Source organism: Toxotes jaculatrix, chromosome 23, assembly GCF_017976425.1.
Source record: "Toxotes jaculatrix isolate fToxJac2 chromosome 23, fToxJac2.pri, whole genome shotgun sequence".
Taxonomy (NCBI): Eukaryota; Metazoa; Chordata; class Actinopteri; family Toxotidae; genus Toxotes; species Toxotes jaculatrix.
The window spans coordinates 14,104,304-14,129,885 of NC_054416.1; the positions used below are offsets into that span (position 1 = coordinate 14,104,304).

Genomic DNA, 25,582 nt, shown 5'->3' on the forward strand with positions numbered 1-25,582 from the left:
TGGGAGGAATCCTGCTGCATCAGTGGGCCGGTAAACAGTCCAAAAAAACCATCCCTGTTAGTCTCTTTACCGGCCCTGTCTATGTGCCCGTCATTCAGGGTGTTCACAAGAACGTGGCATGTATGTGTGTGCCGGGACTGGACTTGTGTGGACAGTCCAAAAACCTCTCTGCAGATGGATGTTGGCAAAACTGAAATATTAATTATTGCTGCTCCTCCTAGTGTCACAACAGTTCAGTATTCCTTGGGGTCCTGGTCGAGCCATGTGATGCCGGTTTGCAGGCATTTGCAGGACTCTGTATTGAATGATGACTGTTTTCAAAGTCACATTACCAAACCTGCTTCCTTTTACTCAGAAGTGTTGCAAAATGCTGAGATGCTCATACACAGGAAGCTGTTTTATAACATTTGAAAGTCACTTTGTACTTTCCCATGTATGCTATTCAAATGCACTTTTCCTTATTTTAGTTAATTGACTGCAGTTTTTTTTTTTCCAAAACTCTGATACCAAACTAGGACTGATTTTAAAAACTTTTAAATTACTTCTAAGTCATTAAACACCAAACCTGATGTCTGAGGGCAGCTTTTTCATTCTAATTCGTATTTTTTGCACCTTCCTATATTTATGCATCTGCACCAGCGACCTCCATGGCTAGAGGCATTATGTTTTCGGGTTGTCCATGCATCTGTACGTCCGCCCATCCTTTCCTTGTCAATCGTGGTCGAAGATCAAGGTCACAGTGTAAATGCGATATGTCAGGAAAGCCTGCTGGGAGTTTCATTACGTCTGGCACATACATGGTCATGTTAACATTTGTGGTTTGGAAATCATAAAAGGTGTTTAGTCAGACCTAACCCACAAAAATGAACTTCACTGCCCTTTTATGTTAATGAATTCTGTGATCAGAAAGTCGACTCCAGTAACTCCATGCCTTAACTTATACTTGATTTAATTAAATTCTTAATAGCTACAGTATGTGTGCATGCATGTGGGAGTGTACATGTGTGCTGGCGTCTCTTTCTCTGTAGAGGGACATCTTGAAGACTAATTGATACCAGAGTCATCATATGGATCCCAGTCTCCCTCTCAGGCTACCTTTCAAACAGGAAATCCTTATTTAACCTCACTGATGTGTAACCATGAACTAAGTCACCTCAAAGTTTGTACCTAATCTCAAACTTCTCAACGCCAGCCTTCCAGTTTTTATGGGCCATACTGGCACGGCATAAACACTAATACTGCTTTATTTCCTTTCTGTGGTGGAACTGGTTTTTATGCTTGTGCACCGTGCACGCCGTTGCCATGACAACTGGACCACTTTTGCACTCTTACTGTCTTTTTTTTTTTTTTATCTGCTTGTCATTTTTCAATTTGTTGTGCTCAGAGTTTCAAATACAGACATAAACTCTGCCTTCAGTGCATTTTGGAAATGAAAAAGCTGCAGTTCATGGTAAAAGGATATAAAGAGCTTGCTGTTAGCTTACAGTTATGATTTGGGGCCTAATACAGTTCCTAGGTGACGCGTTATTCTTGTGATTTTTGTCTCCTGTCCTTACAGTTTTTCTGTGCATTTTGTTCTGTGTTTTTAGGAGTTCCGAGTGTGCTTCTAGTGTATTTCCCTTTTTTGCATGAACACACTGAGCTTTGCATATGAACACTAAAGCAAAGTCTGCAGTCTGTAGGAGGGAGAGAGGAGGAGGTGGCAAGAAGCAAGGGTGAAAGATGGACGGGGAGAGGAGAGGAGTGGAGCTGGTGTAGGAGGAAGAGAGAGCTCAGGAAATACAAGTGAATCAGGTTGGACTTGATTTGTATAGTACATCAGCGAAAGGAGAGTTGTATCACCAGCATCTTTACTGAAGAAGAAACATCCTTTGTTGCTCTCCTTTTAGCTAGCACTGCACACTGTCCCCACGCTATGTCCCATCTGTGTTCAAAATATGAGGGAAAACTCAAGGCAGCGCAGATTAAAAGGCCTGACAGTAATGAAAATGGCTGAACCATAACTGCCCTAAAGCATTTTGTGATATTAGTTCACGGTTTACTGTCAAAGCGACATTCAGCCTCTGTACTTTCAGCTCAGAGTGAAGCTTAACTTCATTGAAAATCTGAAGCGTCCAAAACGATCTCATTTGCATGCTGTATCCTGTTATCTAGCTGAGTCACTGGGGTCTGGGTTAGTCACAACATCGACTGTGGACCTGCTGTGTCAGAGCATCAAGCTAAGGCACGCTCCCAGTCCCACACTTTTGTGTATGAACATGAAAATGCTGAGTGATGTTGACAAAGCTTTCCCCCCTGTGCAAAGTTTCCCCCTGTGCTAAGCTAAGCTAAGCTAAGCTAAGCTAAGGTAAGCTAAGCTAAGCCAAGCTAAACTAAACATGTCAGTCCTCCCGGCCACAGGAATGACGTTCATATTGGGGAAACTGTTTAGCCCCAGTGTTAAATCCTTGTGCCGGTAAGACAGTGGATTGTCCCAACAGGCTAATCAGGTAAGGGATGCCTCTGGTGTTCCCTGTTGATTTAGCTGTGTATGTTCTCACCTCCACTGATTTTCTTTCCGCTTCAGTGTGTGTTTGCAGGTTTGGGGTTTTACTGCACATGTGAAATCAGTAGTATAAAGCTTTTGGTGTCTCCGGAGGGAGCTGTGTGAGGCCTGATAAATGTCCTCAAGTGATGTCAACGTGGGTTTGGAATAAGAAAGAAGAGAACTTGTATGTCACTCAAGTATATAATGTTTACATAGTACTTAGCTGCCAGTGTTATAGTGATTAACCTGGACCTTGCCCTGATTTGAATGTTAAGTCACTCTCTGCATCCACCAGCAGTCAGAGCACATCTCCATCACTTACTCAGCTAAGGAACATCACACAGCCGTCTTCATGCTCACACTCAGACATAGTCATGCAACAGTTTCACCCACACTCACTCACACACACGTACAAACAGAGCTGTGATGTTCAGCGTCTGTCTTCGGTGCTTGTCCTCGGCTCGCTGTAACTAACACTGTAACAGGAATCAACACTGCCACATCCTGTCTGACAGCAGACTCGAGGGTTGTGTTGTCATTGGCAACGTTAAATAAACCCAAACAGCATCGGCTCGAATGGTGTTTTTTCAAGCATTTTAAACAGGTTAGGCGTGGCTGATAGGTGCAGGACACGGTTTTTGAAACAAAGCGGACATGTTTTTGCTTATATATTTATTGTTTTTGTGCGTAGGGGTTTTACCAGGAATTGAATAACCTGAAATTTTTGTTACATTTTGTGGTTAAAATAGTTTTATTTTTGATTCCCTTGAAGATAATCAAATAGAATAAAGATCAGATCTCTGGAGACTCAAACCCACATAAGCTCAAACCATCTAGCTAAGGGACCCTGACTGATAGACGAGATGGAGTCTATGCTTCTGCCCCAGACTTCTCATTGGTCAGAGAGGTTTCCGTAATATTTTATATTTTATAATTTCCAACCTAAATCTACCCTTTTGTGTGTGTATCATTATAATAGTGGGAAATACTTCATAATACTTTATAACATTAAAAAAGTCAAATACATTGGGAGGTAGTAAAATTTTTGTTTTGAAAACATTGGATATTGTTACAGGAAATGTTGGACAGACTCTGCAGTTGGGAGTAGTTGAGTCCTGCTCATCGTCTTCTCCCTATGAGTCAGTTATTTCTGGCTTTGCAGAGACAGGTCTTTCCCAGCAGCCCCCTTGAGCTCTGAGGATTAAACCCAGTGGAGAGTTGCCCTTTCTCGTCTGAGTCACTCCTCTTGGGGGTTGTGTCGTCCTGGCATCCTCACGGTCGGCCTCTTTGTCTTTTTCATCCTCTTTCTGGCTGCTCCTCAGCTCTTTTGTCCGTACTCTCCTGCTGGTATTATCTGCCTGTTACTCATTCTCTCCACCCCTCCTTCTGTAGCCTTTTTTTAATTTTTTATTATTAATTTATGAACCCCACCTCCGTTCTTCTCTGTTCTTCAGAACATGAGTAGAGACACACAAACACACCTCTGTGCACGCAGGGGGACCTTGTTGGCACTTCATTGACACCACACAGGTTGTGAGGTGAGGTGTAGGGATAGTCTATGAATCCAGACAGATCAGACAGACATCAGAAAACTTTAATCTTTATAGCAGATAACGCTAGCAGTACAATGAAGACTGGGCTTTCTAGTTTTAGCAAGTCAGCTTTAAGGAGGTCAGTGGGTTTTGGGGTATTTAAGAGAGTCTGTCTTCTTCCTCTCCTCCACCTTAACACATTTTTTACCTATTTAATCCTCTTCTCTTTGCAGGCCAGAGTGGTTTTTCTTTTGGTCGCTCTGGTCAGATCGTCACATGTCACCTAAACAGTTTATTGTTTTGTAAAACTTTTTTTTTTACTCTGCTGTTCATGGAAAAACACAGACTCTTTGTGCTCCCTACAACTGACAACCCCAAAGCAGGTGTGGCATTCACCTGATACCATCTTATTTCTAAAGCTTTTTCTCGGGTAAGCGTGACAAATTACGTGGAAACAACACGTGATGGACAAAATAACAGGAACAAAATATCTTGTAATTCAACCCGACCGCCTTGTAGTGAATACTACTTATGTCAGGCAGTTTCCACTGTTTTTTTAGATTGTGTTAAAGGAGTCGAATAAAATTTGGGCGTTTTTGCAACGACACTAGAAGTTGTTTCTGGTGTTTTGGCCTGGTAGCAGGAAAGTGCTAAAAGTCTTCATGCCAAGATTGATTTTAAGGTGGTAGTGTCCAATTGTGGGAACTAAAGCACAGAATTACTGCAGCTTTCCATCTGTCATGGGCTACCCTCAGATTATATCATGGTTATGGTTGTCTTTTACCACTGACGTGACCTGATTAGGATGAAATCAGGAATTTAAAGAACAGATAAAGCACTTGCTACGTACTTACATTCTCCCAATTTAATCTTCATTCATATCATATCTATAATTCAAGCTTATCAAGATTTGTAGTTTTGAATCAGGACCTTTGGTATGTGGATTGGGTAGTTCATAAAAAGTAAGGTGTGTCATTTAGAAGGCTGTACCTGTTCTTTCTATTTCCCAAATACTTATTTAATCAACACTGCAAATCCTCTGCTGCTGTAAATAGATCTGTTTCAACCACCTTAACCAGTGCGTTAAGGTGGTTGGATCACTGTGATTTCTGAGCACAGAGCTTGATTATTAGCAGGTCTGGACTGGCACCAAAATGTGCCAGGGATGTGATGTGACTCTATTGTATTGTGTTGCATTATGCCGGTGAGCAGTTGATGCACCAAACCACACCCATGCGCAAACCTCACCTGGCTTTACTCAACGGCAGCGCCAATTTGACTGCTATGGTTTTCCGAAGGCCCGCATCCGCCTCATGACCTGCTCACGCAGCGTGACATAAGGTGAGGAGGTCTGTGGCTTCTTATGGCGCTGTCACTTTACAGGAGCAGTCTCGTGACTTGAAAGGTAATAAGATTTGCCAACAGATTAGTGCGTTTAATTGACTTTGACAGTACTCAGCAGTAGTTGTGCAGACGTGTGCATTGGACTCACTTATATCAGTCAGTCGCTGGAAACGTTTAGCAAGACTACGTGATGTCTACCTGCAAGACGAGTGGACAAAGAATCCACAAACCTTTTAAAACTTGTGTTACTGTGATAAAATGACGTGAGTCTTTGGAACAGCAGATTAAAGACTTGTCAGATTACATCAGTGTGTTGAGCAGTGCTGTATGTAATGAAGTTCGTCTGAAATATGAGACTGTTGTTGCATGTATTTTTTTTTTTTCCTGTTTTGATGTACTGACTGGGCTTTTCTTTTGGTTAGGTTCACAATAGCCCTGCTTTTACCAGTGTGTTGTAAGTTCTAGAGGTCAATGGGTCGGCAGTGATGTAAGTGTCTGAAGCAGATCCTGCTCCATCACAGCCCGGCCTGTAATTAGACGCAGTGTTCTGCTCTGACAGGCCAATCCTTCTCTTTCTGCTGATCCTTTGAAATCCTCCGACACTGTTTTAGGCTCTGTGATCTGGCCTCACATTTCCACAGTGTATACCTCTGCTCTTGTTTTTATTTATCTTTTATTTTTTAAGTGTGGAGAGGTCGCAAAAGTTGTGTAATATGCAATAATTGCTTTTGATGTTGGACTTTGGAAAAAAAAGTATCTATGTTAAGGAGCGTTTATAAGCTTTTTCTGTAACTTTCATCTGTAACACATGGTCATCAATAAGTGGAGTCTGATCTGAATGAATCTAGTCAGCTGTTGGAGACCGTGTGATGTGGTTTAGATACGGTTGAGAGCTCTGGAAAAACCTAATAAGTGGACTTAGAGCCAGGATTTTTTTTTTTTTGGTCTAACTACTATTTCCCAGATCAAGAATGAATTCTGTGTTTCCCACAGGTTGAGGATTTTCTTGTGATGGGTGGGTGGGGTAGTGTGAGATCGATGTGCATGTTTGGGGGGGGGTGAGTGTAACCCAGCTTATTTTCCCGTAGCTTCAATTTCCAGATGTCCCCTAAACGCCTCACATGCAGGTTATCAATAGATGCTAAGCTAAGCAGCTGCACAGAGAGAAGCTTCAATAATTGCTTTTGCACGTCGCGCAACAAAACCAGTTGCAAGCCGGAGGCAGGTTCATCCTGCATATGCACACCAGCAGTGTGCAGAACGCTGTTGCTGTACTGCTTTGTGGGTTTCAGCTTTTAAAGCTTGCCTCACTCCTGGCCACCCCACAGTCAGTGATTTCATAGCAGGTGTTTTCCATTTGCTGTCAAAGAGGGTCCACGTGTAGATCCAGCCAGCGAACGCTGAAGCTGAAGCTGGGGTTTGGCGGAGTCAGTGCTGGTAAGCAGGGAAAGCTGTCAGCCAAGAAGACAGGTGAGGTCAAAGACGGTTATCTAGACCCTTCTAAAAAAAAAAAAAAGCCCCACATACCCTCATAAAGAAGTACATGCTCATGTTCATGTTCGCACGCATCTACTTCGATTTGGATTTGCTGCCTACTCTTTTTCAGACAAGCTCAGCTCCTCTGGGCTAATGATAGTTGACCCTGTTTCTTAAACCTGTCACAAAATCTGCATGGTCACTATGGTAACTTAACAGGGGTCAATCCAGGTCAGCTGAGATCCTGAAGTGGCCGATATGGTTTAATCCTGTCAGAGGGGATAACGCTGCACCGCCTCTGGCGCCTAAGTGCAAGTCATGTTGATTATTTTTGATGCTTTTTATCCAAAGTTAAACAACCGTCCTGCTCTGTGCTCTCATGTTGGTGGTGGATATGTTTGTATCCACCACCAGTATTTGCCTAATGTCTGGTAAATGTGGCAGTGTGGATAGTCTGGTCAGACTCAACAGGAGCAGCAATTTTAAGTGACCTGACTATTCAAATCTAGTTTAATATCATTTTTTTCATTAATGAATTTATTTTTTTTTATTTACTTTAATGATAAATGTGACTGGTGGTTGATAAAGTGCATTGGTTCAAATTTGCATCCCTGGTACCAGTAGCTAGCACTTCAAGCTAAATGTACCATATATGCACTCTTATTTTGGTAATTTAAACAGGTTTCAAAATGTCAGTTGGCCATAGCGTTAGCCTGTAGCACATTAGCCTATATATTTGTCCTATTTCGCAGCCCTTGATGACAAACCTCCCAACCACAGTTCATTTGCCTATGACAAATCATCTGCTTTAGCTATTTTGCTTTAAGGCTATCAGCCTGCACTTGCCAGGGAAGCCAAATCACAAATGGTCATTCAAATCAAATTTGACATCGACTATAATGCCAACTGTGAACTGTCTCCGCTGGATTTAGACCATTGCGTGTGTGTGTGTGTGTCAGCTCTTTAACCGGAAGCCTTCACTTCTTGTCATCGTGACATGTTTGGCCCTCCTCCTCATCGTGGCGCTTTGTCGAGCTGCCACAGTTGGCTGTGGACCATCGAGCAGTCCGTTTTTAAAGCCAGCGTCCTGCTGTCTGTGAACCGTGGCAAGCCAGTGAGAGGCTGGACATTAAACTGCTTCCCTGCTGCCATTCCACAGCACATGCTTTTCCCATGATGCTCCTGTTGAGTCATTCTGGCTTCGTTACAAACAGCTACCCAGGACATTTGGGCAGTCATGCCTCCTGGGGGAAAAAAAAATCAAACCCCGAGACTTTTCAGTTGTCCAAATATGGACCACTTCTGTACTAAATGCTTGGGTTTAAGGTTAAGATAAGAAAAGGAAACATTCTTAAGATGTAAGCTAAAGCTAAGGAATGAATGTAGTCACGGCAAGGTGCTCACAACAAGTGTAGAATTACAAATGTGTGTGCAGCAGAAATAAGTTCCAAACCATCACTTCCTCTTTAAACCAAACTGGAGCTCCCACATATCTAGTTGTCTTTTGCAACAACAGATACAGAGACTAGACAACCTCGCCATCCCCCAGAGCAGAGACACACACTCACACACACACACACACACACACAAAGAGAGAGGGAGAGAGAGAGGGAGAGAGAGGGAGAGAGAGGGAGAGAGAGGGAGAGGGGGTACTATTTCCACCCCCATCTATTGTTCAAACAGCTCCCCTCCAGCTATGGGACAGTAAAGATGGAGAGATCAGGCTTTATTGCTACTGTACAGACACACTCACATTTACTATGCACAGAAAACACACACACTCTCGACGCACATTCAACCATGCTGTGATGTTTATTAAGTGGCCCTGTTAATAAAAGACTTGCTCTAGTTTCTTGGTTCACTCTTAGATGAATGTAGAACAGGGTTTAGCAGTGAAGTCTGTATCCTGTCTGCTTTATTTTTGGTTTTTTTGGTTATTTGGTTGTTAAATTGGTCACTTGATTAGAGCAGCAACTAACAATTATTTTCATTACTGATGAATCTGATTGTTTTTTTTTTTTTTTTTTTTTGTTTTTTTAGATTAATCTGTGTTAAAATGTCAAAAACTAGTGATGCCCATCACAGTGTAAAAGCAGCAAATTCCCACAAGTGAGAATCTGGAACTAATGAATGTTAGCCACTCCTGCTATTAAAAAAAATATCTTAAATGATTAATTGATTATCAGAATGGTTTCTACGTTTTTGTTGATTGACTAATCAAATTATTTGATTAGTTGTTTCAGCTTTAAGGTGGAGGAAGAAAAACTCTTGTGAAAATCCAAATGGGCCCAATGTTCTGGATTATTTTCACCTTTCTGCTCTTTGAAATCTTTCTGTTTAAGTCTTTCAAATTAAAAGTCCCTACGAAAGCCCTAACAAAGAGAGGAAGTGCCCCCTCCTCCTCCTCCTCCTCCTCCACCTCCTCCCTGCTGCTTCCAACAGCAATCAATAAACAGCCATTGGGCTGTCTGCCATTGACAGACTTTTGTCTCATCCTGCTGCTAGCCAAAGCTCAGTCCTGATGGTGCTTTTTGGAACCACCGCACCTCTGTAGACAGTCTGTTGATGCTTTATTGTGTTTGCTGCATGCTCACATTTCTTTTGTGTCAAACTCAACGTGCTGGAGAGTTTAAATATATATCTGTGTCGAGAGCAATGTTCAATACTGAGTATGGCTGGTAATGCTGTCATTAGAAAGGAAGAAGTTTGGTAAAAACCGACAATTTTTGGAAGGCAGTTGGATTATACAGATAAAAGCTTCGAAATATAAAGACCTATGTAATCAAGGTATTTTGATTTAGAGCTATAATGTGAAAAAAATGAATCATAATTGTTTAATTTTTGTCATATTTCAAAGAGAGAAAAAAAAACATTTGGTAGTTCCAGCATCTCTGTCGCTTTTCTTTGTCGTAAATGATATTAAACAGATTTTGGACTGACGCCTAATTTATAGGCAAAAGGATTGATTAACGAAGAAGAGAATCTGCAAACTAATCGATAATGAAAATAGCTGTTAGCTGCAGCCCTGTTTTTCATCAATTAGTCAGTTGTTTTCTTAATTAATCATCAGTTAATCCTTTACTGTATGAAGCATCAGGAAATAAAATGACCAGGGCCTAAGGTGATGTTTTAGAATTGTTTGTTTGGTCTGACCAACAGTTAAAAGAAAATCCCAGATATTATTCATCCATTCTGTTCACTGATGAGTTGTTCCAGTTTTCTCCCATTTTTGTGACACAGTATTTCTATGTCATGAAACTGGAATCCCTGTATCCTTGAAAGGTAGATGAGAATGGCCTACTTACCGTCAACTCTGGAAACAGAGAGCGAGAAGCAGCCAATAGCTGCTATTTTTGGACACATTCACCCAGTTTGGTCAGAAGTGGACGAGCGTTGACCTTGCCAGGATCCTGTCACAGCAGTGTGTGTGTGTTGGTTCCCTGCTCGGGAGCCAGTACTTCAGTTTTTAGGCTTGTGGTTTTGGACTGCGGTGTCCTGAGGACAAGGATCCTGAAAACATCAAACCAAAGGATGAGTTTGTTTGATGTCATCGTGGGTTGTTACCTCAGCTTTGGCTTGGAGACTGCAAAATTATAGTGGAATCATTAGTATTAGTCCTCCTTTTATTTTAATTCTTCACTAAAGTTGTTCTTTCTTTATTTTTCCCTAGTCTTTTTTTTTTTTGCTTTAGGAATATTTGTTTTTAATTCCATAAACCTCCAGTCTTTGTCCTTAGTTTGGTCTCAGGGGCTAAAATTATTTATTTAATGTGACATATTTTGAAAAGCTCTCATTCTTTGGAACATTATTTTTTATGGCATCTTGCCATTATTTGACAGTTTACAGTGACGGGAAACATGAGGGGAGAGAGAACTGAAAGCCATAGAAACAAAGGCTTAGAGCTGGGTCAGACTAGGGAAGTTGCAGTTATTGTATATGGTTTGTGTAGACCTCTGGATCACCAGGATTCCTTCTTTGGATCAAAAGCTTTTTAACACCTGAGTCTGTTGTCTTTGTGTCGTCAGATGTCTTCATTACCTTTCTTTACTCTTGAACTATGGCTCTAACGTGTGTGGTCGTTTTTGTGTGTACTCAGATCTGTCCAAGAACCGTCTCTGTGAGCTGCCGGACGAGCTCTGTCAGTTCATCTCCCTGGAGACACTGAGCCTTTACCACAATGGGATGCGCTCGCTGTGCTCCAGCCTGGCCAACCTCCAGGCCCTCACCTACCTCAACCTCAGGTAACTCAGCACCACACACACACACACACACTGCTTCGTGAGCCATACAGTCAAAGTGCACTTAAGCTTGTACATCAGTTCACATTGGCAGGTAATCAGCCTTCATTTAGAGTCTGGTAGTTTATTTATAATACAGCTGGTTTACTTATAATCTGATCTGACCGGTTTTCAAACTTGCCCTATGGTCCATGGTATTCAGGAGATGCTCCTAAGGGTTCTATCAGAGGGTAGAGACAAAAACAAGCTATGTTGTCAATCAGGGCAGAGGACTTGTTGGTCAATATAGTCTTGTAATTACATTATAAAAGTTGTACTTTAACAAAGCACAAAGATAGCTGTCAACACTTTGCATCCACTTCACAGTTTGCAGTTTGCAGGTGCACCGCAACTCTGAGAGCACAGCTGCTGCTGTTTGAAAAGTGCATTCGAACGTCAGTGTTTGTTTATGCTGCGAATAAAAAGAGGCCATCCAAAATCCTGCCCAGACCTCCTTCCAACAACAGAACCACACTGACACTCCTCTCTGCTCCACAGTATCATTTGTTCTGTTGCTAGGAGACCACAAAAAACCTGACTTAAAAAAAAAAAAAGGTGGTTTGTAGTGCAGGCAGCAAGTGTAAGCTCAACTATACTGTATTATAAAACATAACAAATACTCAGTGTAGCAGCAATTTATTGTTGGCTAGCCTGTTAGCTACTAAATTTAAACTTTAGTATATAAAACATTCGATTTTTATGAGGTTTTAAACAAGTATATGTGTTAGTGAATACACCTCTGAAGTTCAGTGCACAGTACTCAAGTGGATATCCCTCTGGAATGACCTCACTCTTTGTGTGTGTGTGTGTGTGTGTGTGTGTGTGTGTGCGCGCGCTTGGTTTTCTCCACAGTCGTAATCTTCTGTCCAGTTTACCCCCGTCAGTGTTTCAGCTTCCCCTCCTGCGAGTGCTCATCGTCAGCAACAACAAGCTGTCTTCACTCCCCGCCTCCATATTCTCCCTCACACACCTCCGGCAGCTGGTACAACACACACACACACACACACATACTGCTGACACACACTGCTCATCAGCACTTACCTTTCTGTGCTCTAACTCAGTGTCTCTCAGCAACAGTAGATTTCTATGGTGATACGGGGGGGGAGCCACATTCCACCAGTGTCGATCTTTCAGTCCAGATCTTTGTTTGTCCTTTAGGGATGTAATCAAAAGTCTATAGTACCTGTTTTTAAAGACTGAGGAAGTCTCTAGATCCATGTGTGATGTACTGAAACAGGTCAGAGGTCTTATAAAGCTTAGAAATGATCCGTTTTTGATCACAGGTCTCACTTCACTGTGTTCTCTCTGTATCTTTCTCTGTCAGGATGTGAGCTGCAATGAGCTGCAGTGTTTGCCTGCAGAGCTCGGTCAGCTAGAGTGTCTGAGGGACCTGAACCTGAGGAGGAACCAGCTCACCACCTTGCCTGAAGGTACAGACACACTTGACGGTTGACCTCCCACCTCCCGTAATGCCACCCCAACAAGTACACCCTCTGGGATCACATCAGCTCTTTGATGAACCCAGCTAACACTAGAAAACTCATGATGTTTCTCTGCACAGGAAGTGATTCTGCCCACTTTATCTGTTCTCATCGATTAGTATCAGTGAGTCTATGCCATAGATGATGAAGCAGAGAATATCTGTAACACCCTTATCAAAGTATTGCTCTGTGTATACAGTACATTGGGTTTTTATTTAGAAACTCTTCACGTTTGATGCTAATTGCTTCGTTATTGTGAGCTATCGATTGCTTACAAGTCAAAGTATTGAACTGCTTCTGACTGACTGCAGGCCTAATGGGTCTTACACCATTAGTGACTCATTCTCTAAATCATTAGGAGGAAATGGAAGTGGAAAATAGTTCTTAAAAACAAGAGGGGACGGAGTACCACTGGGTCCTACGTGAGCACAGGAGCCACTTCCACCAGGTTATAGAAAGTCAAACTTGGCCAAGTTTCATTTCTTTCATTTCATTTCTATATTTATAAGGTCAGGACACGTAAATATACATGTCTGTGCACGTGGCAGTGTTAATCAGCTGTCTGACTTCACCTTATATCATCAAAATGCTTGTCAATAGTGAAGTAGATTGTTGTATTGTAAATTATCATATAAAAGCCAGTGTTCAACCAAGAGAAGCTTTGTTAAAAAAAAGAGTTTTTCACTATGACTGCCAGGAAGTGAAGGTGTGGAGCTTTTAATTTGAAATATCTGTAATAAGAGTAGGAGTAAATTGGATATGAATAGTGAAGACAAGTGAAGCGTCAGCTGGAGTTTAAGCATTGAAAGCAGGGTGTCTGCGGGGTTTTGAAAAGTATTAAAAGGTGATAAATCAAAAGGCCATTAAAAGTTTTTAATGTGGTTTAGAGGTATAATTTTTTTAAAATAGGTATTGTTTTTTTTCGGACTATGTAGTGTCCTATTCTGATTGAAATTCTACCTGCTAAAGTTCGCGTTAGTTCGTTTAAATGTGGGCTTTAGCATATCTGTACATATTCAAACATCCTCGTCTCAATCCTGAAGTCGCAACTTTGTACGTTTGGTGCTGACGTCATATTCAGTGGCCAGTGGTCTTTCGACGTCTCAAACATTTTGCGCGCTGAGCTCAACTGGATAGCTAACTAGCTAGCTTACGTTTTTTGACTAGTTTAGGCATAAATTTCAACGTCCAGACAACCATTGTCGTCGTTATGGGCAAATGTAAGTTTTCTGACAGTTGGGTGGAAGACCCAGAACCCACCACCGCAAACGCCACGTGCCACGCTACAAGCTAACGCTACGGTTTCAGCAACTACCTCTGACCTCCGCGTGGCTATGGCCGCCACGCTGACGCTGCGCGCGGAAGCTCTGTGGTGTGTAAACACGGTAGTTAAAACACCACTCACTGAACTCCAACGAAAGAATTGCGGAGCTGTTTAAAGAAACGTTTCCCGACTCTCACATCGCGAAGTCGTTCACGCGTGGTAAAGACAAAAGCGGGTACGTCATCAGATTTGTCAACAGCTTTTTGATGGCAAAAAGTAAAATAAAATATAATAGCAGTTCACCAGTTAATAGCAGATGCCAGTTTGTAATGCATCAGTAGTTCATGCAGTGAATGCCTGCTGGAACTCTTCTCTTCATTGCACATTGTATGTAGTTTGTTTTATTCTGTGAAATAGATGTGTGCAATATGTGGTCAATGTCAATAAGGTCGCAGATTAACCCTTGCAAGGCAGTGTCTTTATGGTTTAAAAATTTGAAGGTAGTAAAAAAGGTGTTAAAAGGAATTAAATTTAACTTAAGGACTGCTGTATATACCCTGGAAAGGAGCGGATATGTCAGTTGTGTAATCTGGCCCTCTCCCTCCATGCAGAAATATCCGAGCTGCCTCTTGTCCGACTCGATGTGTCCTGCAACCGCATTTCCCGCGTGCCCCTGTGCTACCGCCACCTGCGGCACCTCCAGAGCATCTCGCTGGACAACAACCCGCTGCAAATGCCGCCTGCGCAGATCTGCTCCAAGGGCAAATACCACATCTTCAAGTACCTCAACATGGAGGCCTGCAAGAGGAGCCAGGAGGAGCTGGAGAGACACCTGAGACCTACTGGATTTAACAGCTGGTGAGGAGGAGGGAGGGAGGGACTGAGGGGGGAGATAAAAGGCTTTGCATGGGGGAGATGATGATGGGGGGGGGGGGGGGGCAGGAAGGCAATTTCTTACTGGTTCTGTTATCATATATGACATTTTTAGATTTCTGTTAGACAAATACCATGTAATACAGCGAAAATACAGTGACTGAATAAGGTGGCAGTGCATAAGTACTGTTTACTGACAGCGGCTGCTGCTACAGCTGCATATTACAGGATCATGGAATTATGGAAATAAGTATTTTACCACCACCTTCTGCGGCTGAGCACATACTCATATACCAAAACAGGGATGTGAGGTGAGAAGAGGTATAATAAAGTGCCAGCTAACATGACGTTTATCAAATATCTGTGAACTTGAATGGAGCTCTGTTAGCAGCTGAGCTGTTTTCATGAAACAGACACAACCAAGGACACAGATAAGAGAATGTTTGACAGAGGAGCACTGCATCTGATCCGAGGAAGGAAAACACAGGTGACTGCCCTTTAGACTGATGACCCCTGTAATGATAAGTGCTATCAATGAGCTACCCATAGGGGGCGATTGAACATCATTAGAGCACTGGTAAGCGGTATATGGTTACACAGAAGAAGAGTGTTCTGGAGTGTGTGCTTGAAGTAAAACACTGCTGGCTGATGCTAGCACAAAAAGAATACTTCTCATTTTATTCATAAGAATAAGAACATCACATGGTACCAGGAGGCGGGTGAAGAATAAGAAGCGACACAACAAAGATGGATGCAATAAAACCGCCAAGTCCGCTGAAACTGACTGGAAACGTAGATGCAAGTTGGAGGTCTTTCAAACAGCAGTTCATGCTGTATGTTGCAGCTGTCGGAGTGGAGCAACGGGTAGATGGAAGGAAAATAGCCATGCTGCTTACCATCGCCGGCACAGAAGCAATAGAGGTCTTCAACACTTTTGTGTTTGCTCAACCCGAAGATAAAGATAAGTTTGATGAGGTCATAAAAAAATTTGATGAGCACTGTCTGTCGAAGAAAAATGAAACCCACAAGAGGTACGTCTTTCGCTCACGCTTTCAGCACCAGGGGGAGCCATTTGATATTTTTCTCACCGACCTCAAGATTAAAGCTCAATCCTGTAACTTTGGTGATCTCAGAGACTCTATGATAAGAGATCAAATAGTGTTTGGAACTAATGACAAGAAGCTCCGGGAGAAACTGTTGAGGGAGACAGAACTCACGTTGGACAGTGCTATAAAAAAAAAAAAAAGTCAAGCCAATGAGCTAGCCCGACAACATCTACTGACTTTCAGAGAGCCTGCTCATGGAGCAGTGCACCAAGAAGGCGGGACAGTGAATGCAGTGTCAATGAAAGAAAAGCCACACAGCAAATTTCAAAACAATGACAACAGAATTAAAACCAGTGATAAAGAAATGTTCACTTGCAAGACATGCGGTGAAACACACAAACCAAGACAACGCCCTGCCTATGGAAAAAACATGTGCAAAATGTAAAGGACAAAACCATTATGCGAGAATGTGTCTCTCTAAGAAGAAAGGACAAGGAGTACACACAGTGCAGGAAGACACTGATGACAGCGATGATCTAAGTGCAACATTTTTCATTAAGATGGTGTCACATGATGAAGATGTCAGCACACAGACCATTGTGTGCACACACAGTCCCATTGACTGTTAGTCAATGGGACAATTGTAACATTTAAAATTGAAACAGGGGCTAAAGCTAATTTGATCAGTGAGAAGGATTTCAAGACACTGAATGAGAAGCCTAAAATCTTCACAGGAAAAGTCACACCTCTGAAGGCATATAATAACCAGCTAATACAAACAAAGGGTGGATGCAGACTTAAAGTGACTGTGAAAGGCAAACAGCATAACATGTTTTTCACCATTGTGCCTCATGGACACGAGTCACTCCTAGGAGAAGCATCTGAAGAGTAAAGAGGATCTATCAGATAAACAAGGACAACATGAAAGTGGTCAAACAAGGCGAAAGAAAGGAACACCAACAGTGTGAGGGAAGTATAGACGTGTCAATAAATTTCCTTCTGTCTTCAAAGGACATGGGACATTACCTTACACTTACAAAATTCAGCTCAAGGATGATGCCGTGCCGGTAGTGCATGCCCCAAGGAGAGTACCTGTGCCACTCAAGGCTGGTCTGAAGAAAGTGTCATTGAACGAGTGGAAGAGCCCACAGACTGGGTGAACTCCATCACATGTGATCAAGAAAAAGACAACAGGTATGAGAGATAATGAGTGAAATGGCTGGTGCTAAGTTTTTTTTAGTAAACTTGACGCTTCACATGGGTTTTGGCAGCTGAGGCTTGACCCAGAAAGCAGCAAAGACACTACTTTCAACACACCATTTGGACGTTGCTGTTTTTTTGAGGCTCCCATTTGGTATCAAATCAGCGCCGGAGATCTTCCACAGAGCGATGGAGTCCATCATAGAGGGTCTGGAAGGCACCAGAGTCTACATAGATGACCTGGTTGTCTGGGGAAATACAACTCTTTGGAGATGACGTTCTTGGGAGACAAGATCACAAGTGAAGGGGTGGAACCTGATCAGTCGAAAGTGCAAGCCATACTGGACATGCCTGTCCCCACTGATCATTCCCATGGCTCGCAAGAGCCACGGGAATGATCAACTTCCTGGGAAAGTTCATTCCTAATCTTACCTCCAAGACAGCTTGCCTCAGGTTGCCGTAGTTACAGCACAACAACTGTAACTACGGAACCAGTCCTCACATTTTTTGATCCATCAAAGCCAACAAAAATTTCTACTGATGCCTCAAAAGATGGCTTGGGAGCTGTGCTGCTCCAAATGAACAGAGACAAATGGCAACCTGTAAGCATATGCGTCCAGATCGATGACCGAGACAGAAGCAACGCTATGCTCAAATTGAAAAAGAGACTTTGGGCTTAGTGTTTGGGTGTGGAAAGTTTACAGCTGAAACCTTTACAGCTGAGACTGACCACAAACCCCTCATATCAATCAGAAAAAAAGAACCTCAAACATGGTGACTGCTTCGCTCCCAACATCAGATGCCATGTTGCAGCAGATTGTACAGGAGACGACAAAAGATTCCTTTCTGCAGAAAGTGTCCCACCACATCCAAAATGGTTGGTCAAAAGGAGTCTGTCCAGGGTTCGTGCAGGTGCGTGCAGACTTGTGTATGGCAAATGGGCTGATGTTGAGACAAAACAGGATTGTCATACCACATTCCATGCGCCAGGATATGCTACAGTGTATCCATGAGGGACATCTTGGTGTGGAGAGCGAGAGAAGCAGTTTACTGGCCTGGTATCAACAAAGAATATTGAGGAGATGATACAGAAATGTGAAACATGTTTCAAACATCGCTACAAGCAAACAAAAAGAGCCGATGCTGATAACAGACCTACCCACAGCACCATGGCAAAAAAGGTAGGCACCGATTAGTTTCATCGGCATGGCAAGGACTAGCTTCTGGTGATTGACTATTATTCTAACTGTCCAGAAGTTGCACAGCTTTCCAGTACATCCGCACAGTCTGTCATCACTTGGGTCCAAATTGTGAAGAGACTGTTAAAAAAAAAAAAAAAAAGGCAATAGACAGTAAGACTGACCCTTACCTGGCTTTGCTAAACTACAGGGCCTCACCTCTGGAGTGTGGAGCGTCCCCTGCTGAGCTGCTCATGCATCGCAAAGCTGCGTGCCACACTTCCACAAATTTCAAGAGACAATGATAACAAACACAACAACAAGCGGACTGACAAAAGGATGAGACTCAAACACAGACAGAAAATGACAAGACAGCAAGGCGTCTGGAACCTATCCAGGAAAAGGATGTTGTGAGGATCGAGGGCCCTGATTCCTGGGACAGTTCTCAGTGAAGTAGGACCCAGGTCATTTGTTGTCAAGACAGAGAATGGACAAGTGTTAAGAAGAAACAGGAGGAGTCTGTTAAAAGACTCAGGACATTGAACATCAGGCTGAGGAGACTGGATCTGAACAACAAGAGGGTGTCACACCAGATGGGCACCACAGCAAGCCTCCTTCACCTTCCACCAACACCTGAGACACTGAGAAGGTCCACCAGACCAAGGAAACCTCCTGAGAGGCTCATAGAACGAGAATGAACTGTTCACTTGGGCTAAACCTGCTGTTCTATAATGTGTTAGTGGCTGTTGGAGCTGTGTCAGCTGTGAAGAGCTGTAAATGTTGAGTATATGAGCTTCATTTGATTTGGTCAGAGATTTAAACTATGAGCTCAAATTCATTTTATTGTGCAATTGTGTTGCAGAGAAAGGTAAGTGCTAAGGAATATAGTTTGTTGCACTATAGATGACATGTTGAAGGTTATTATGTTACTTATGTGTGTACTTAAGTTATCCTAATGTGTGTGTGCTACATGTTTCCCTTGCAGTCTGTCCGACCAGGAGCTGTTCACCGGTCAGTTTGGTGGACTGGACTCTGGCTTCAACAGTGTGGACAGCGGCAGCAAAAGATGGTCTGGGAATGAGGTAAAAAAAAACAAAAAACACACACACATTCTTTTATGAAACTGTATTCAAATGATTTAGCTCACTCTGTAAAATAAGAAATCTAAATAGTGTCCAAACCTACCTACAATAACACATCAACACAGACAGTGTTGTATAGAAAATACTGGAGGACATTACGCAATATCTACACAACAGTGTGCACTGTAAAGTTTATGGTCCACAGAAAACAAAAATAAAATGAAAATAAGGAGTGTGATTAGGACGTCCCTGCTGTGGTACAGAAATGAGGATGTACTATTTATTTATTTTTGGGTGTGTAACAAAAAAAAAAAAACACATACAAATACAGCCTACCTCCATCAAACCCACGGTTATAATGACATGTGTCTGTAGTGTTAACAATCACCTACAGATCAGTGATTATCTGTCTGTGTCTGTGTCTGTGTGTGTGTGTGTGTCCAGTCAGCAGATGACTTCTCAGAGCGCTCCCTCCGCATGGCCGAGGTCAGCAGAGACCAGAGGAACCTGGAGGAGGAGGAGGAGGAGGATGGGTCCCCTCTGGAAGCTAACAAAGGTAAAGGAGGACACACCCAGTCAAAACCGGGAATGTCTCCGACTGTAGATTCGTTTGCAGATTTAGAGGAAAGACTAAACCTCTGATTCCCCCTGTCTTTTACAGTGAACGGAGAGGCTGAGCAGGTGGACTTCATTGACAGTAGCGTGACAGAGGAAGAGGAGGAAGAGATCAGGACGTACCCACCCACACCTCCTCTCACCGCACCTCCTCTGGTACGAAGCCGTTCACAGACTGATCGGGCCATTGTCTTGTTTTTGTTTTTCCCCAACCTTAGAACAGGGAAGTTATTGATTGCATCACTGGTTTTTCAGGAACAGAAGGAGAGATCTTCACCGTCCCAGAGCCACGACTCAACGACATGCAGGTAAATCAAACAGGGATGTTATTTAAAGCACAGAAGAAGAATTTTGGTTTAAGCAGTGACTCAGCACTCGATTTGGTTTTGTTAAATTTTTGACCACACCCACCCATACACACATACACACAACTGGATGTGGTCAGATGTAACTGTGGCCACACACACACCTGTAATGTAGCTTGTTACTATGGTGGTACCATGTTGAATTCAGCAGTGTGTTGGTCTTCTCTGTGGGGAAACGGTGTGTACTTGGTACAACAAAGACACTTTTTCTTTCTGTTTTCCTTCCTTGTTTTACAAGGTCACATCACAGCGTATTTGAAGAGCTGGGAAAAGTCAACACACTGCCGTTCTCATTACGTACAGTGTTACTCTCTCTCTCTCCCCCGCCCGCTCAAACTCTGCATGCTGTGTGTGTGTGTGGATGCTGTTATCTTGGAAAGTTCAGCCACTTTTTTTTTTACTTCCAATAACAGTGAATTTGGACACCAGTGTAAGGAGGCGTCCTGTTTCTCTGCAGCGTGTGCTGAAGCCCAGCAGGCAGCTTTTTTATCACGCTGCTCTGTTGTTCCATAACCAAAGATAAACTACATTCTTGAGATTGAGTGTCCCAGTTGTCCCAGTTGGCTACATAGTAATATGTGATGCAGGGGACCATTGTTCTCAGCCAGCTGGAGCAACAAACAGAAGGTTTCATTGTTCTGGATCTTTGAGTTTTATTAATTGTACTCTGGCCAAATTGCTAACATTCATTCATTCATTCAGCGCTCAAACCCTCATTAAGCCTCACATACTCTACGTGATTTCGATTTGGTAACCAGACCGCCGGTCGCTCTGAGGGAGGAAGATTTGGTCCTGTCCAGTTCTGTATCTGCTCCACAAACACAGCACGTTACAATCACGCTGGAGCTTCAACAAACGGATGTTCCAAATCTGTGCTTCCTCTGGGAGCTCTAAAAATAGGATACAGGGACTTAAAAATGGAAAGTTAACACACAGTTTGTAAAAAACAAAAACAAAAAAAAAACCCAAACGTACATTAAAGTTTTGGAGTTTATACAAACCAAGCTACGTGATAAAACCTCACATCCAGTTTGACACAGTTTGTGCTGTTTTTATTTCCTGTTCCTAAACTTTGATCTGCTCTTGTTTTTAGTTAAGAGTTTTCTCCATATTTTTACATAGTATATTTAGAATGAGCCACATTCTGTCAGACATGATGCACAAATATATATATAAGAGGACAGATGGGTGAATGTACCTGTGGTTGTATGTAAACTGGGATGTGACCGCGCCTCACTGTTGTTGTCTCTCTCCTCTGCAGGTCCAGCCTCCACGTGGAACTGGGACCCCCATCGTCCACCTCCTCGTCTCCCCTGTCCCCCTCCAGCCCTTCCCTGGAGGAGCGAAAGAGGCCAGGCACCTTGTTCATCTGGCAGGAGAGAGAGCGACTGCAGCAGCAGCAGAGAGAGAAAGCCAGGTGAGCGCTCATGCTAAAGCTAAAGCTAAACATGAGGGTTGATTTTGAAGATCTAATGTTTCACTGCTGCCAGTTTTTTTTTTTTTTTGGAACTTAGTTTTTATTTCAGCTGCATACATAGTCATACAAACAGAATCATATTCCCCATGTTATCTGCTTTTTTCTCACTTTCCATATGAGGAAGTATAATATGCCCATGGTTACAGTTGGAACACAACAAAACAAAAACAAACAAAAAAGGCTATAGTAATATAAAAAATCAAATCAAATCAAATCAACACATTTATCAATTAATTAAATAAGTAAATAAGTAAATGATCAATCAATCAGATTAATAGTATGCATTTGATTCACAAGGTATGCCAGAGTCCCTCATTATGATAGTATGCCCATGGCAGGGCTCCATCTTTTAATGAAAATGTCTTTTTGAAGTCTCAGGGAGTATGTTATTTGTTCCATATATATATAGATATATATCCTTTATTCTTTCTTTCCACATATTGTATGTTGGAGGGTCAGATTTTAACCATCTAACTGTGATGCATTTAAGTGCTGTTGCTAATAGTATTTGTAGGAGATATTTTTTTGCCTCTTCCTTCTATACTTTTTGGTAATAGACCCAGTAAAGTTTCCAGAATGTTTCCAATTTTGGGCATAACCAAAATATGTGGATCTGGTTGCCAAATGTGTGGGGCCACAATTTCTCCAGCATTTATTTGAGTGTATTGTACCAAATTTCAGGTGTCTGAAAAAAAACCTCATGATAACCTTCCATTTAAATTCCCTCCACATATTTGAATTAGTTACCAAATGTACTTCAGTACATATTTCTTCCCACATATCTGGTGATATATTGGAGTTCATTTCAGTTTCCCATCTTTCTTTTATTGGTATTGTATTATTTACATCCATGTCCAGAAATATTTGGTAACAACAGCTTATTAATTTCTTATCCCAGTTCTTTGTTTGTACTTTAATCGTGAATTCTTCAATTGGCGTAGGCGTAGCCACTTTAATCCATTCCTTATGTCTTAATAAGAAATCCCTTAGCTGTAAGTACCTGAAGAAATCCGTGTTTGGTAGCTTAAAACCCTCCAGTAGCTGTGCAAATGATTTAAACTTGCCAGCATCGTGGAGTTGATGTAAGTTGATGAGTCCGTACTTTGTTTTCGGAACCCTGCATCCATTTTAGATGGCGCAAAATCACCTATAAATATTTGCGAGTGCTGAAATTGTTTTAGGCAGTCCAAATTTTAATTTAATCGTCTTCCATATTTTTAATCAAACTTTAGTCCGTTCCCCCATATTTATTTCATGTGGGTGGGCTACTAGGAGTGGCAAGGCCTGCAGAGGTATTTCACATAAACTCATTTCAACACTGAATCCATATTAACAGTCTTAATTGTGCAGCCCAGGAGAAGGAAGCTTTTGATGCTGTCTTAGAAAAGGCTTGAAATGCATGAATGAATGGCAACCAGACATCACATGACGTTAGCAACATGAATTTGACTTTGCATTTCCTGTCCTTCCTGAAAATGAGCTCTAAGACATTTTTCTATGTGTGGCAGTGTTGTCTTCTCTCTGTCCCAGGCGACTCCCTTCTGTCTGCCTCGTATCTAATTATACGCTTCTCCATGTCAAAACTCTCAATTCTGCAGTTTGCTGAAGTCGACGACCAAAACAGGAAGTCATGCGGCCACGGCACCACAGACAGGAAGTAGCTCGACGTAAGTAAGGCCTGTAGAGCAGCTGAAACACACAGCGGAGAGGCAGATCCGACTGTCTTATGTTGTGCTCACTTCATTCACTCTTTCATTGCTCTTCAGTCTTTTACTGAATTCAGATGAAACAAAGTCTGAGGGTGTGGGTGAAAGCTTTGGCTTTACTCTTTGCTGAGTAAACTTGGTGTGTGTCTCCCCCTAGTGGTGCATCACCAGAGAACAGCAACTCCCACCCAGGCCTGAGGCAGAGATGTGCAGTGAGTAGTGTCCTTCATGTTTTCAGTGCTGAGAAGGGACTAGCTGGACGGTGTGTGTCCACTGTTGTAAACCTGAGCTGTCTTCTTTTCTTTAGAGTGCAGAACAGATGAGCACAGCGACTCCTTCAGTACTTCTACACCGTTCCTACAGTAGAACAGGTACTGCACACCAACACTTTAAACTGCATCTTGCTGTAATTTTGTCAAACTTCTCCAGTGTTGTGTATAAGTGTGTAAATATTTGAGCATATCTGGCCAAACACATTTGTAATATTGACCTGGGTGTTTTGTGTGCCAGATGTCCCGTCCTCCCCAAAGACGTCCCCGCCGCCCGGCCAGGCCCAGAAACCCAACAGCTTCCTGTTCCGCACCTCCTCCCGCAGCGGCATCAAACCGGCAGGTAAGAACAAACGTAGCTCACACACACACACACACACTTTCACACCTGTACTCGTCACCCTCAGTGGTGTTAAAGTGCTGATTTGTCACTTTGTTGGTGTTCAGGAGCGATGTTTACTCTGGGGGAGTCCGGCAGGAGCGAGTCTCGCATGACGCTGCGATCTCCGAAAGAGGAGAGGCCAGAGATCACGCAACTACGCAAGGTAACGCAATACAAACCACACACACTTTGTTTTGTTAAGTTAAATGTTTATTGGTTCGAATGCGCCTCTGGTACACTGGTTGTCTGAGGTCAGACTTCGGCCTTTATTACTACTTGGTAAATGCTTGATTTGGCCCTTAGCTTTCTGCACACCCGTGCACAGCCCCACACAGAGTACATTTAGGTCACATGACCTGTGTCTAAAATGTTATTTTATTAAACAGTAGTATATTCTCTAGCAGTTTATTGATTTTATATGATGTTTGCATGTCTTTACTTTGAAAAACATCACTGCTGTGATAATCCTGTTTTCTGTGAAGAGTGTTAAGTCTGACATGGGACTCTTTCCGTCTGTCCTCAGAGTCTGGAGTCTCGGCTGAAGATCACTCTGCCGGAGGATCTGGGCGACGCCTTGTCCAACGGCACCGTCCTCTGCCAGCTGGTCAATCAGATTCGACCGCGCTCCGTGTCCATCATCCACATTCCCTCCCCAGCAGTGGTGAGACTATACGACACCTTCTTCCTCTTACAGTTTACAACTTCCTGTCCACCCAGCTTTAGGTCACTCCATGCTAATGACTAGCTCCCTGCTAATGACTAGCTCCCTGCAGACTTTAGCCTGCAGCTTTATTTATTCTGGTGTGACAGCTCCATTTTAGTGATGTCTGTGCTCCTGTTCCTCAAAGGGCTGGTGTGGCTGCAGGTTTTTGTTCCAACCAAGCAGCAGCAGCACACCTGACTTGACTCATTTAATCAACTGATCTCAGTCTTCAAACAGTTGATTGGTCAAACTGTGTGCTCTTGATTGGCTGGAACAAAAACCTGCAGCCACACGGGCCCTTTGTGGAACAGGTTTGAAAGTTCACAGCATCCTGTTCCTGGGTAGTTCATTCGCAGCGACGGAGTCATTTTCACCACCTAAATTGTCCGGTTCTTGGTTTTCAGCCAAAACTGAGCTCAGCAAAGTGTCGACTCAACGTGGAAAACTTCATCGCTGCTTGTCGCAAGTTGGGAGTCCCTGAGGTAAATCTGTCTCCTTGTTATTCAGCTCACTTCCCCCCGTCCTTCCTGCAGGGTTGAAGAAGAAGAAATTAGTTGAGATTTCTCTTTGTGCTTTAAGCTCAGTTGTTTTGCCATGTTACTGCTGTCAGGGTTGGACTGGTACCTGTCTGAAGTCCTGCTTTTCTGGCCCAGATGTCAGTCCAACCCTAACTCTGCTTTGTGTAGTTTGACACTCACTGTTTTGTCCTTCTTTTGTCTTCTAGTTTTAACTCAGTGTATTTTCCTCCCGTGTGCGTTTGTGTGTGTGTTGTGTCCAGACGGACG

General features: G+C 42.7%; 1 protein-coding gene across 1 annotated transcript in view; it reads left to right on the plus strand.

The window, feature by feature from the left end:
• The window catches only part of lrch4 (leucine-rich repeats and calponin homology (CH) domain containing 4), a 44,587-nt gene that overhangs the window by 10,455 nt on the left and 8,550 nt on the right, over nt 1-25,582 (plus strand). Inside the window, exons 2-17 of the mRNA XM_041030813.1 lie at nt 10,976-11,120; nt 12,009-12,138; nt 12,481-12,586; nt 14,513-14,759; nt 19,184-19,280; nt 19,725-19,836; nt 19,942-20,051; nt 20,151-20,203; nt 21,522-21,677; nt 23,336-23,404; nt 23,601-23,655; nt 23,751-23,814; nt 23,954-24,055; nt 24,160-24,257; nt 24,618-24,755; nt 25,202-25,279. Coding sequence (XP_040886747.1) covers nt 10,976-11,120; nt 12,009-12,138; nt 12,481-12,586; nt 14,513-14,759; nt 19,184-19,280; nt 19,725-19,836; nt 19,942-20,051; nt 20,151-20,203; nt 21,522-21,677; nt 23,336-23,404; nt 23,601-23,655; nt 23,751-23,814; nt 23,954-24,055; nt 24,160-24,257; nt 24,618-24,755; nt 25,202-25,279 — 1,760 coding nt within the window. The remainder of the gene's footprint in view (nt 1-10,975; nt 11,121-12,008; nt 12,139-12,480; nt 12,587-14,512; nt 14,760-19,183; nt 19,281-19,724; nt 19,837-19,941; nt 20,052-20,150; nt 20,204-21,521; nt 21,678-23,335; nt 23,405-23,600; nt 23,656-23,750; nt 23,815-23,953; nt 24,056-24,159; nt 24,258-24,617; nt 24,756-25,201; nt 25,280-25,582) is intronic.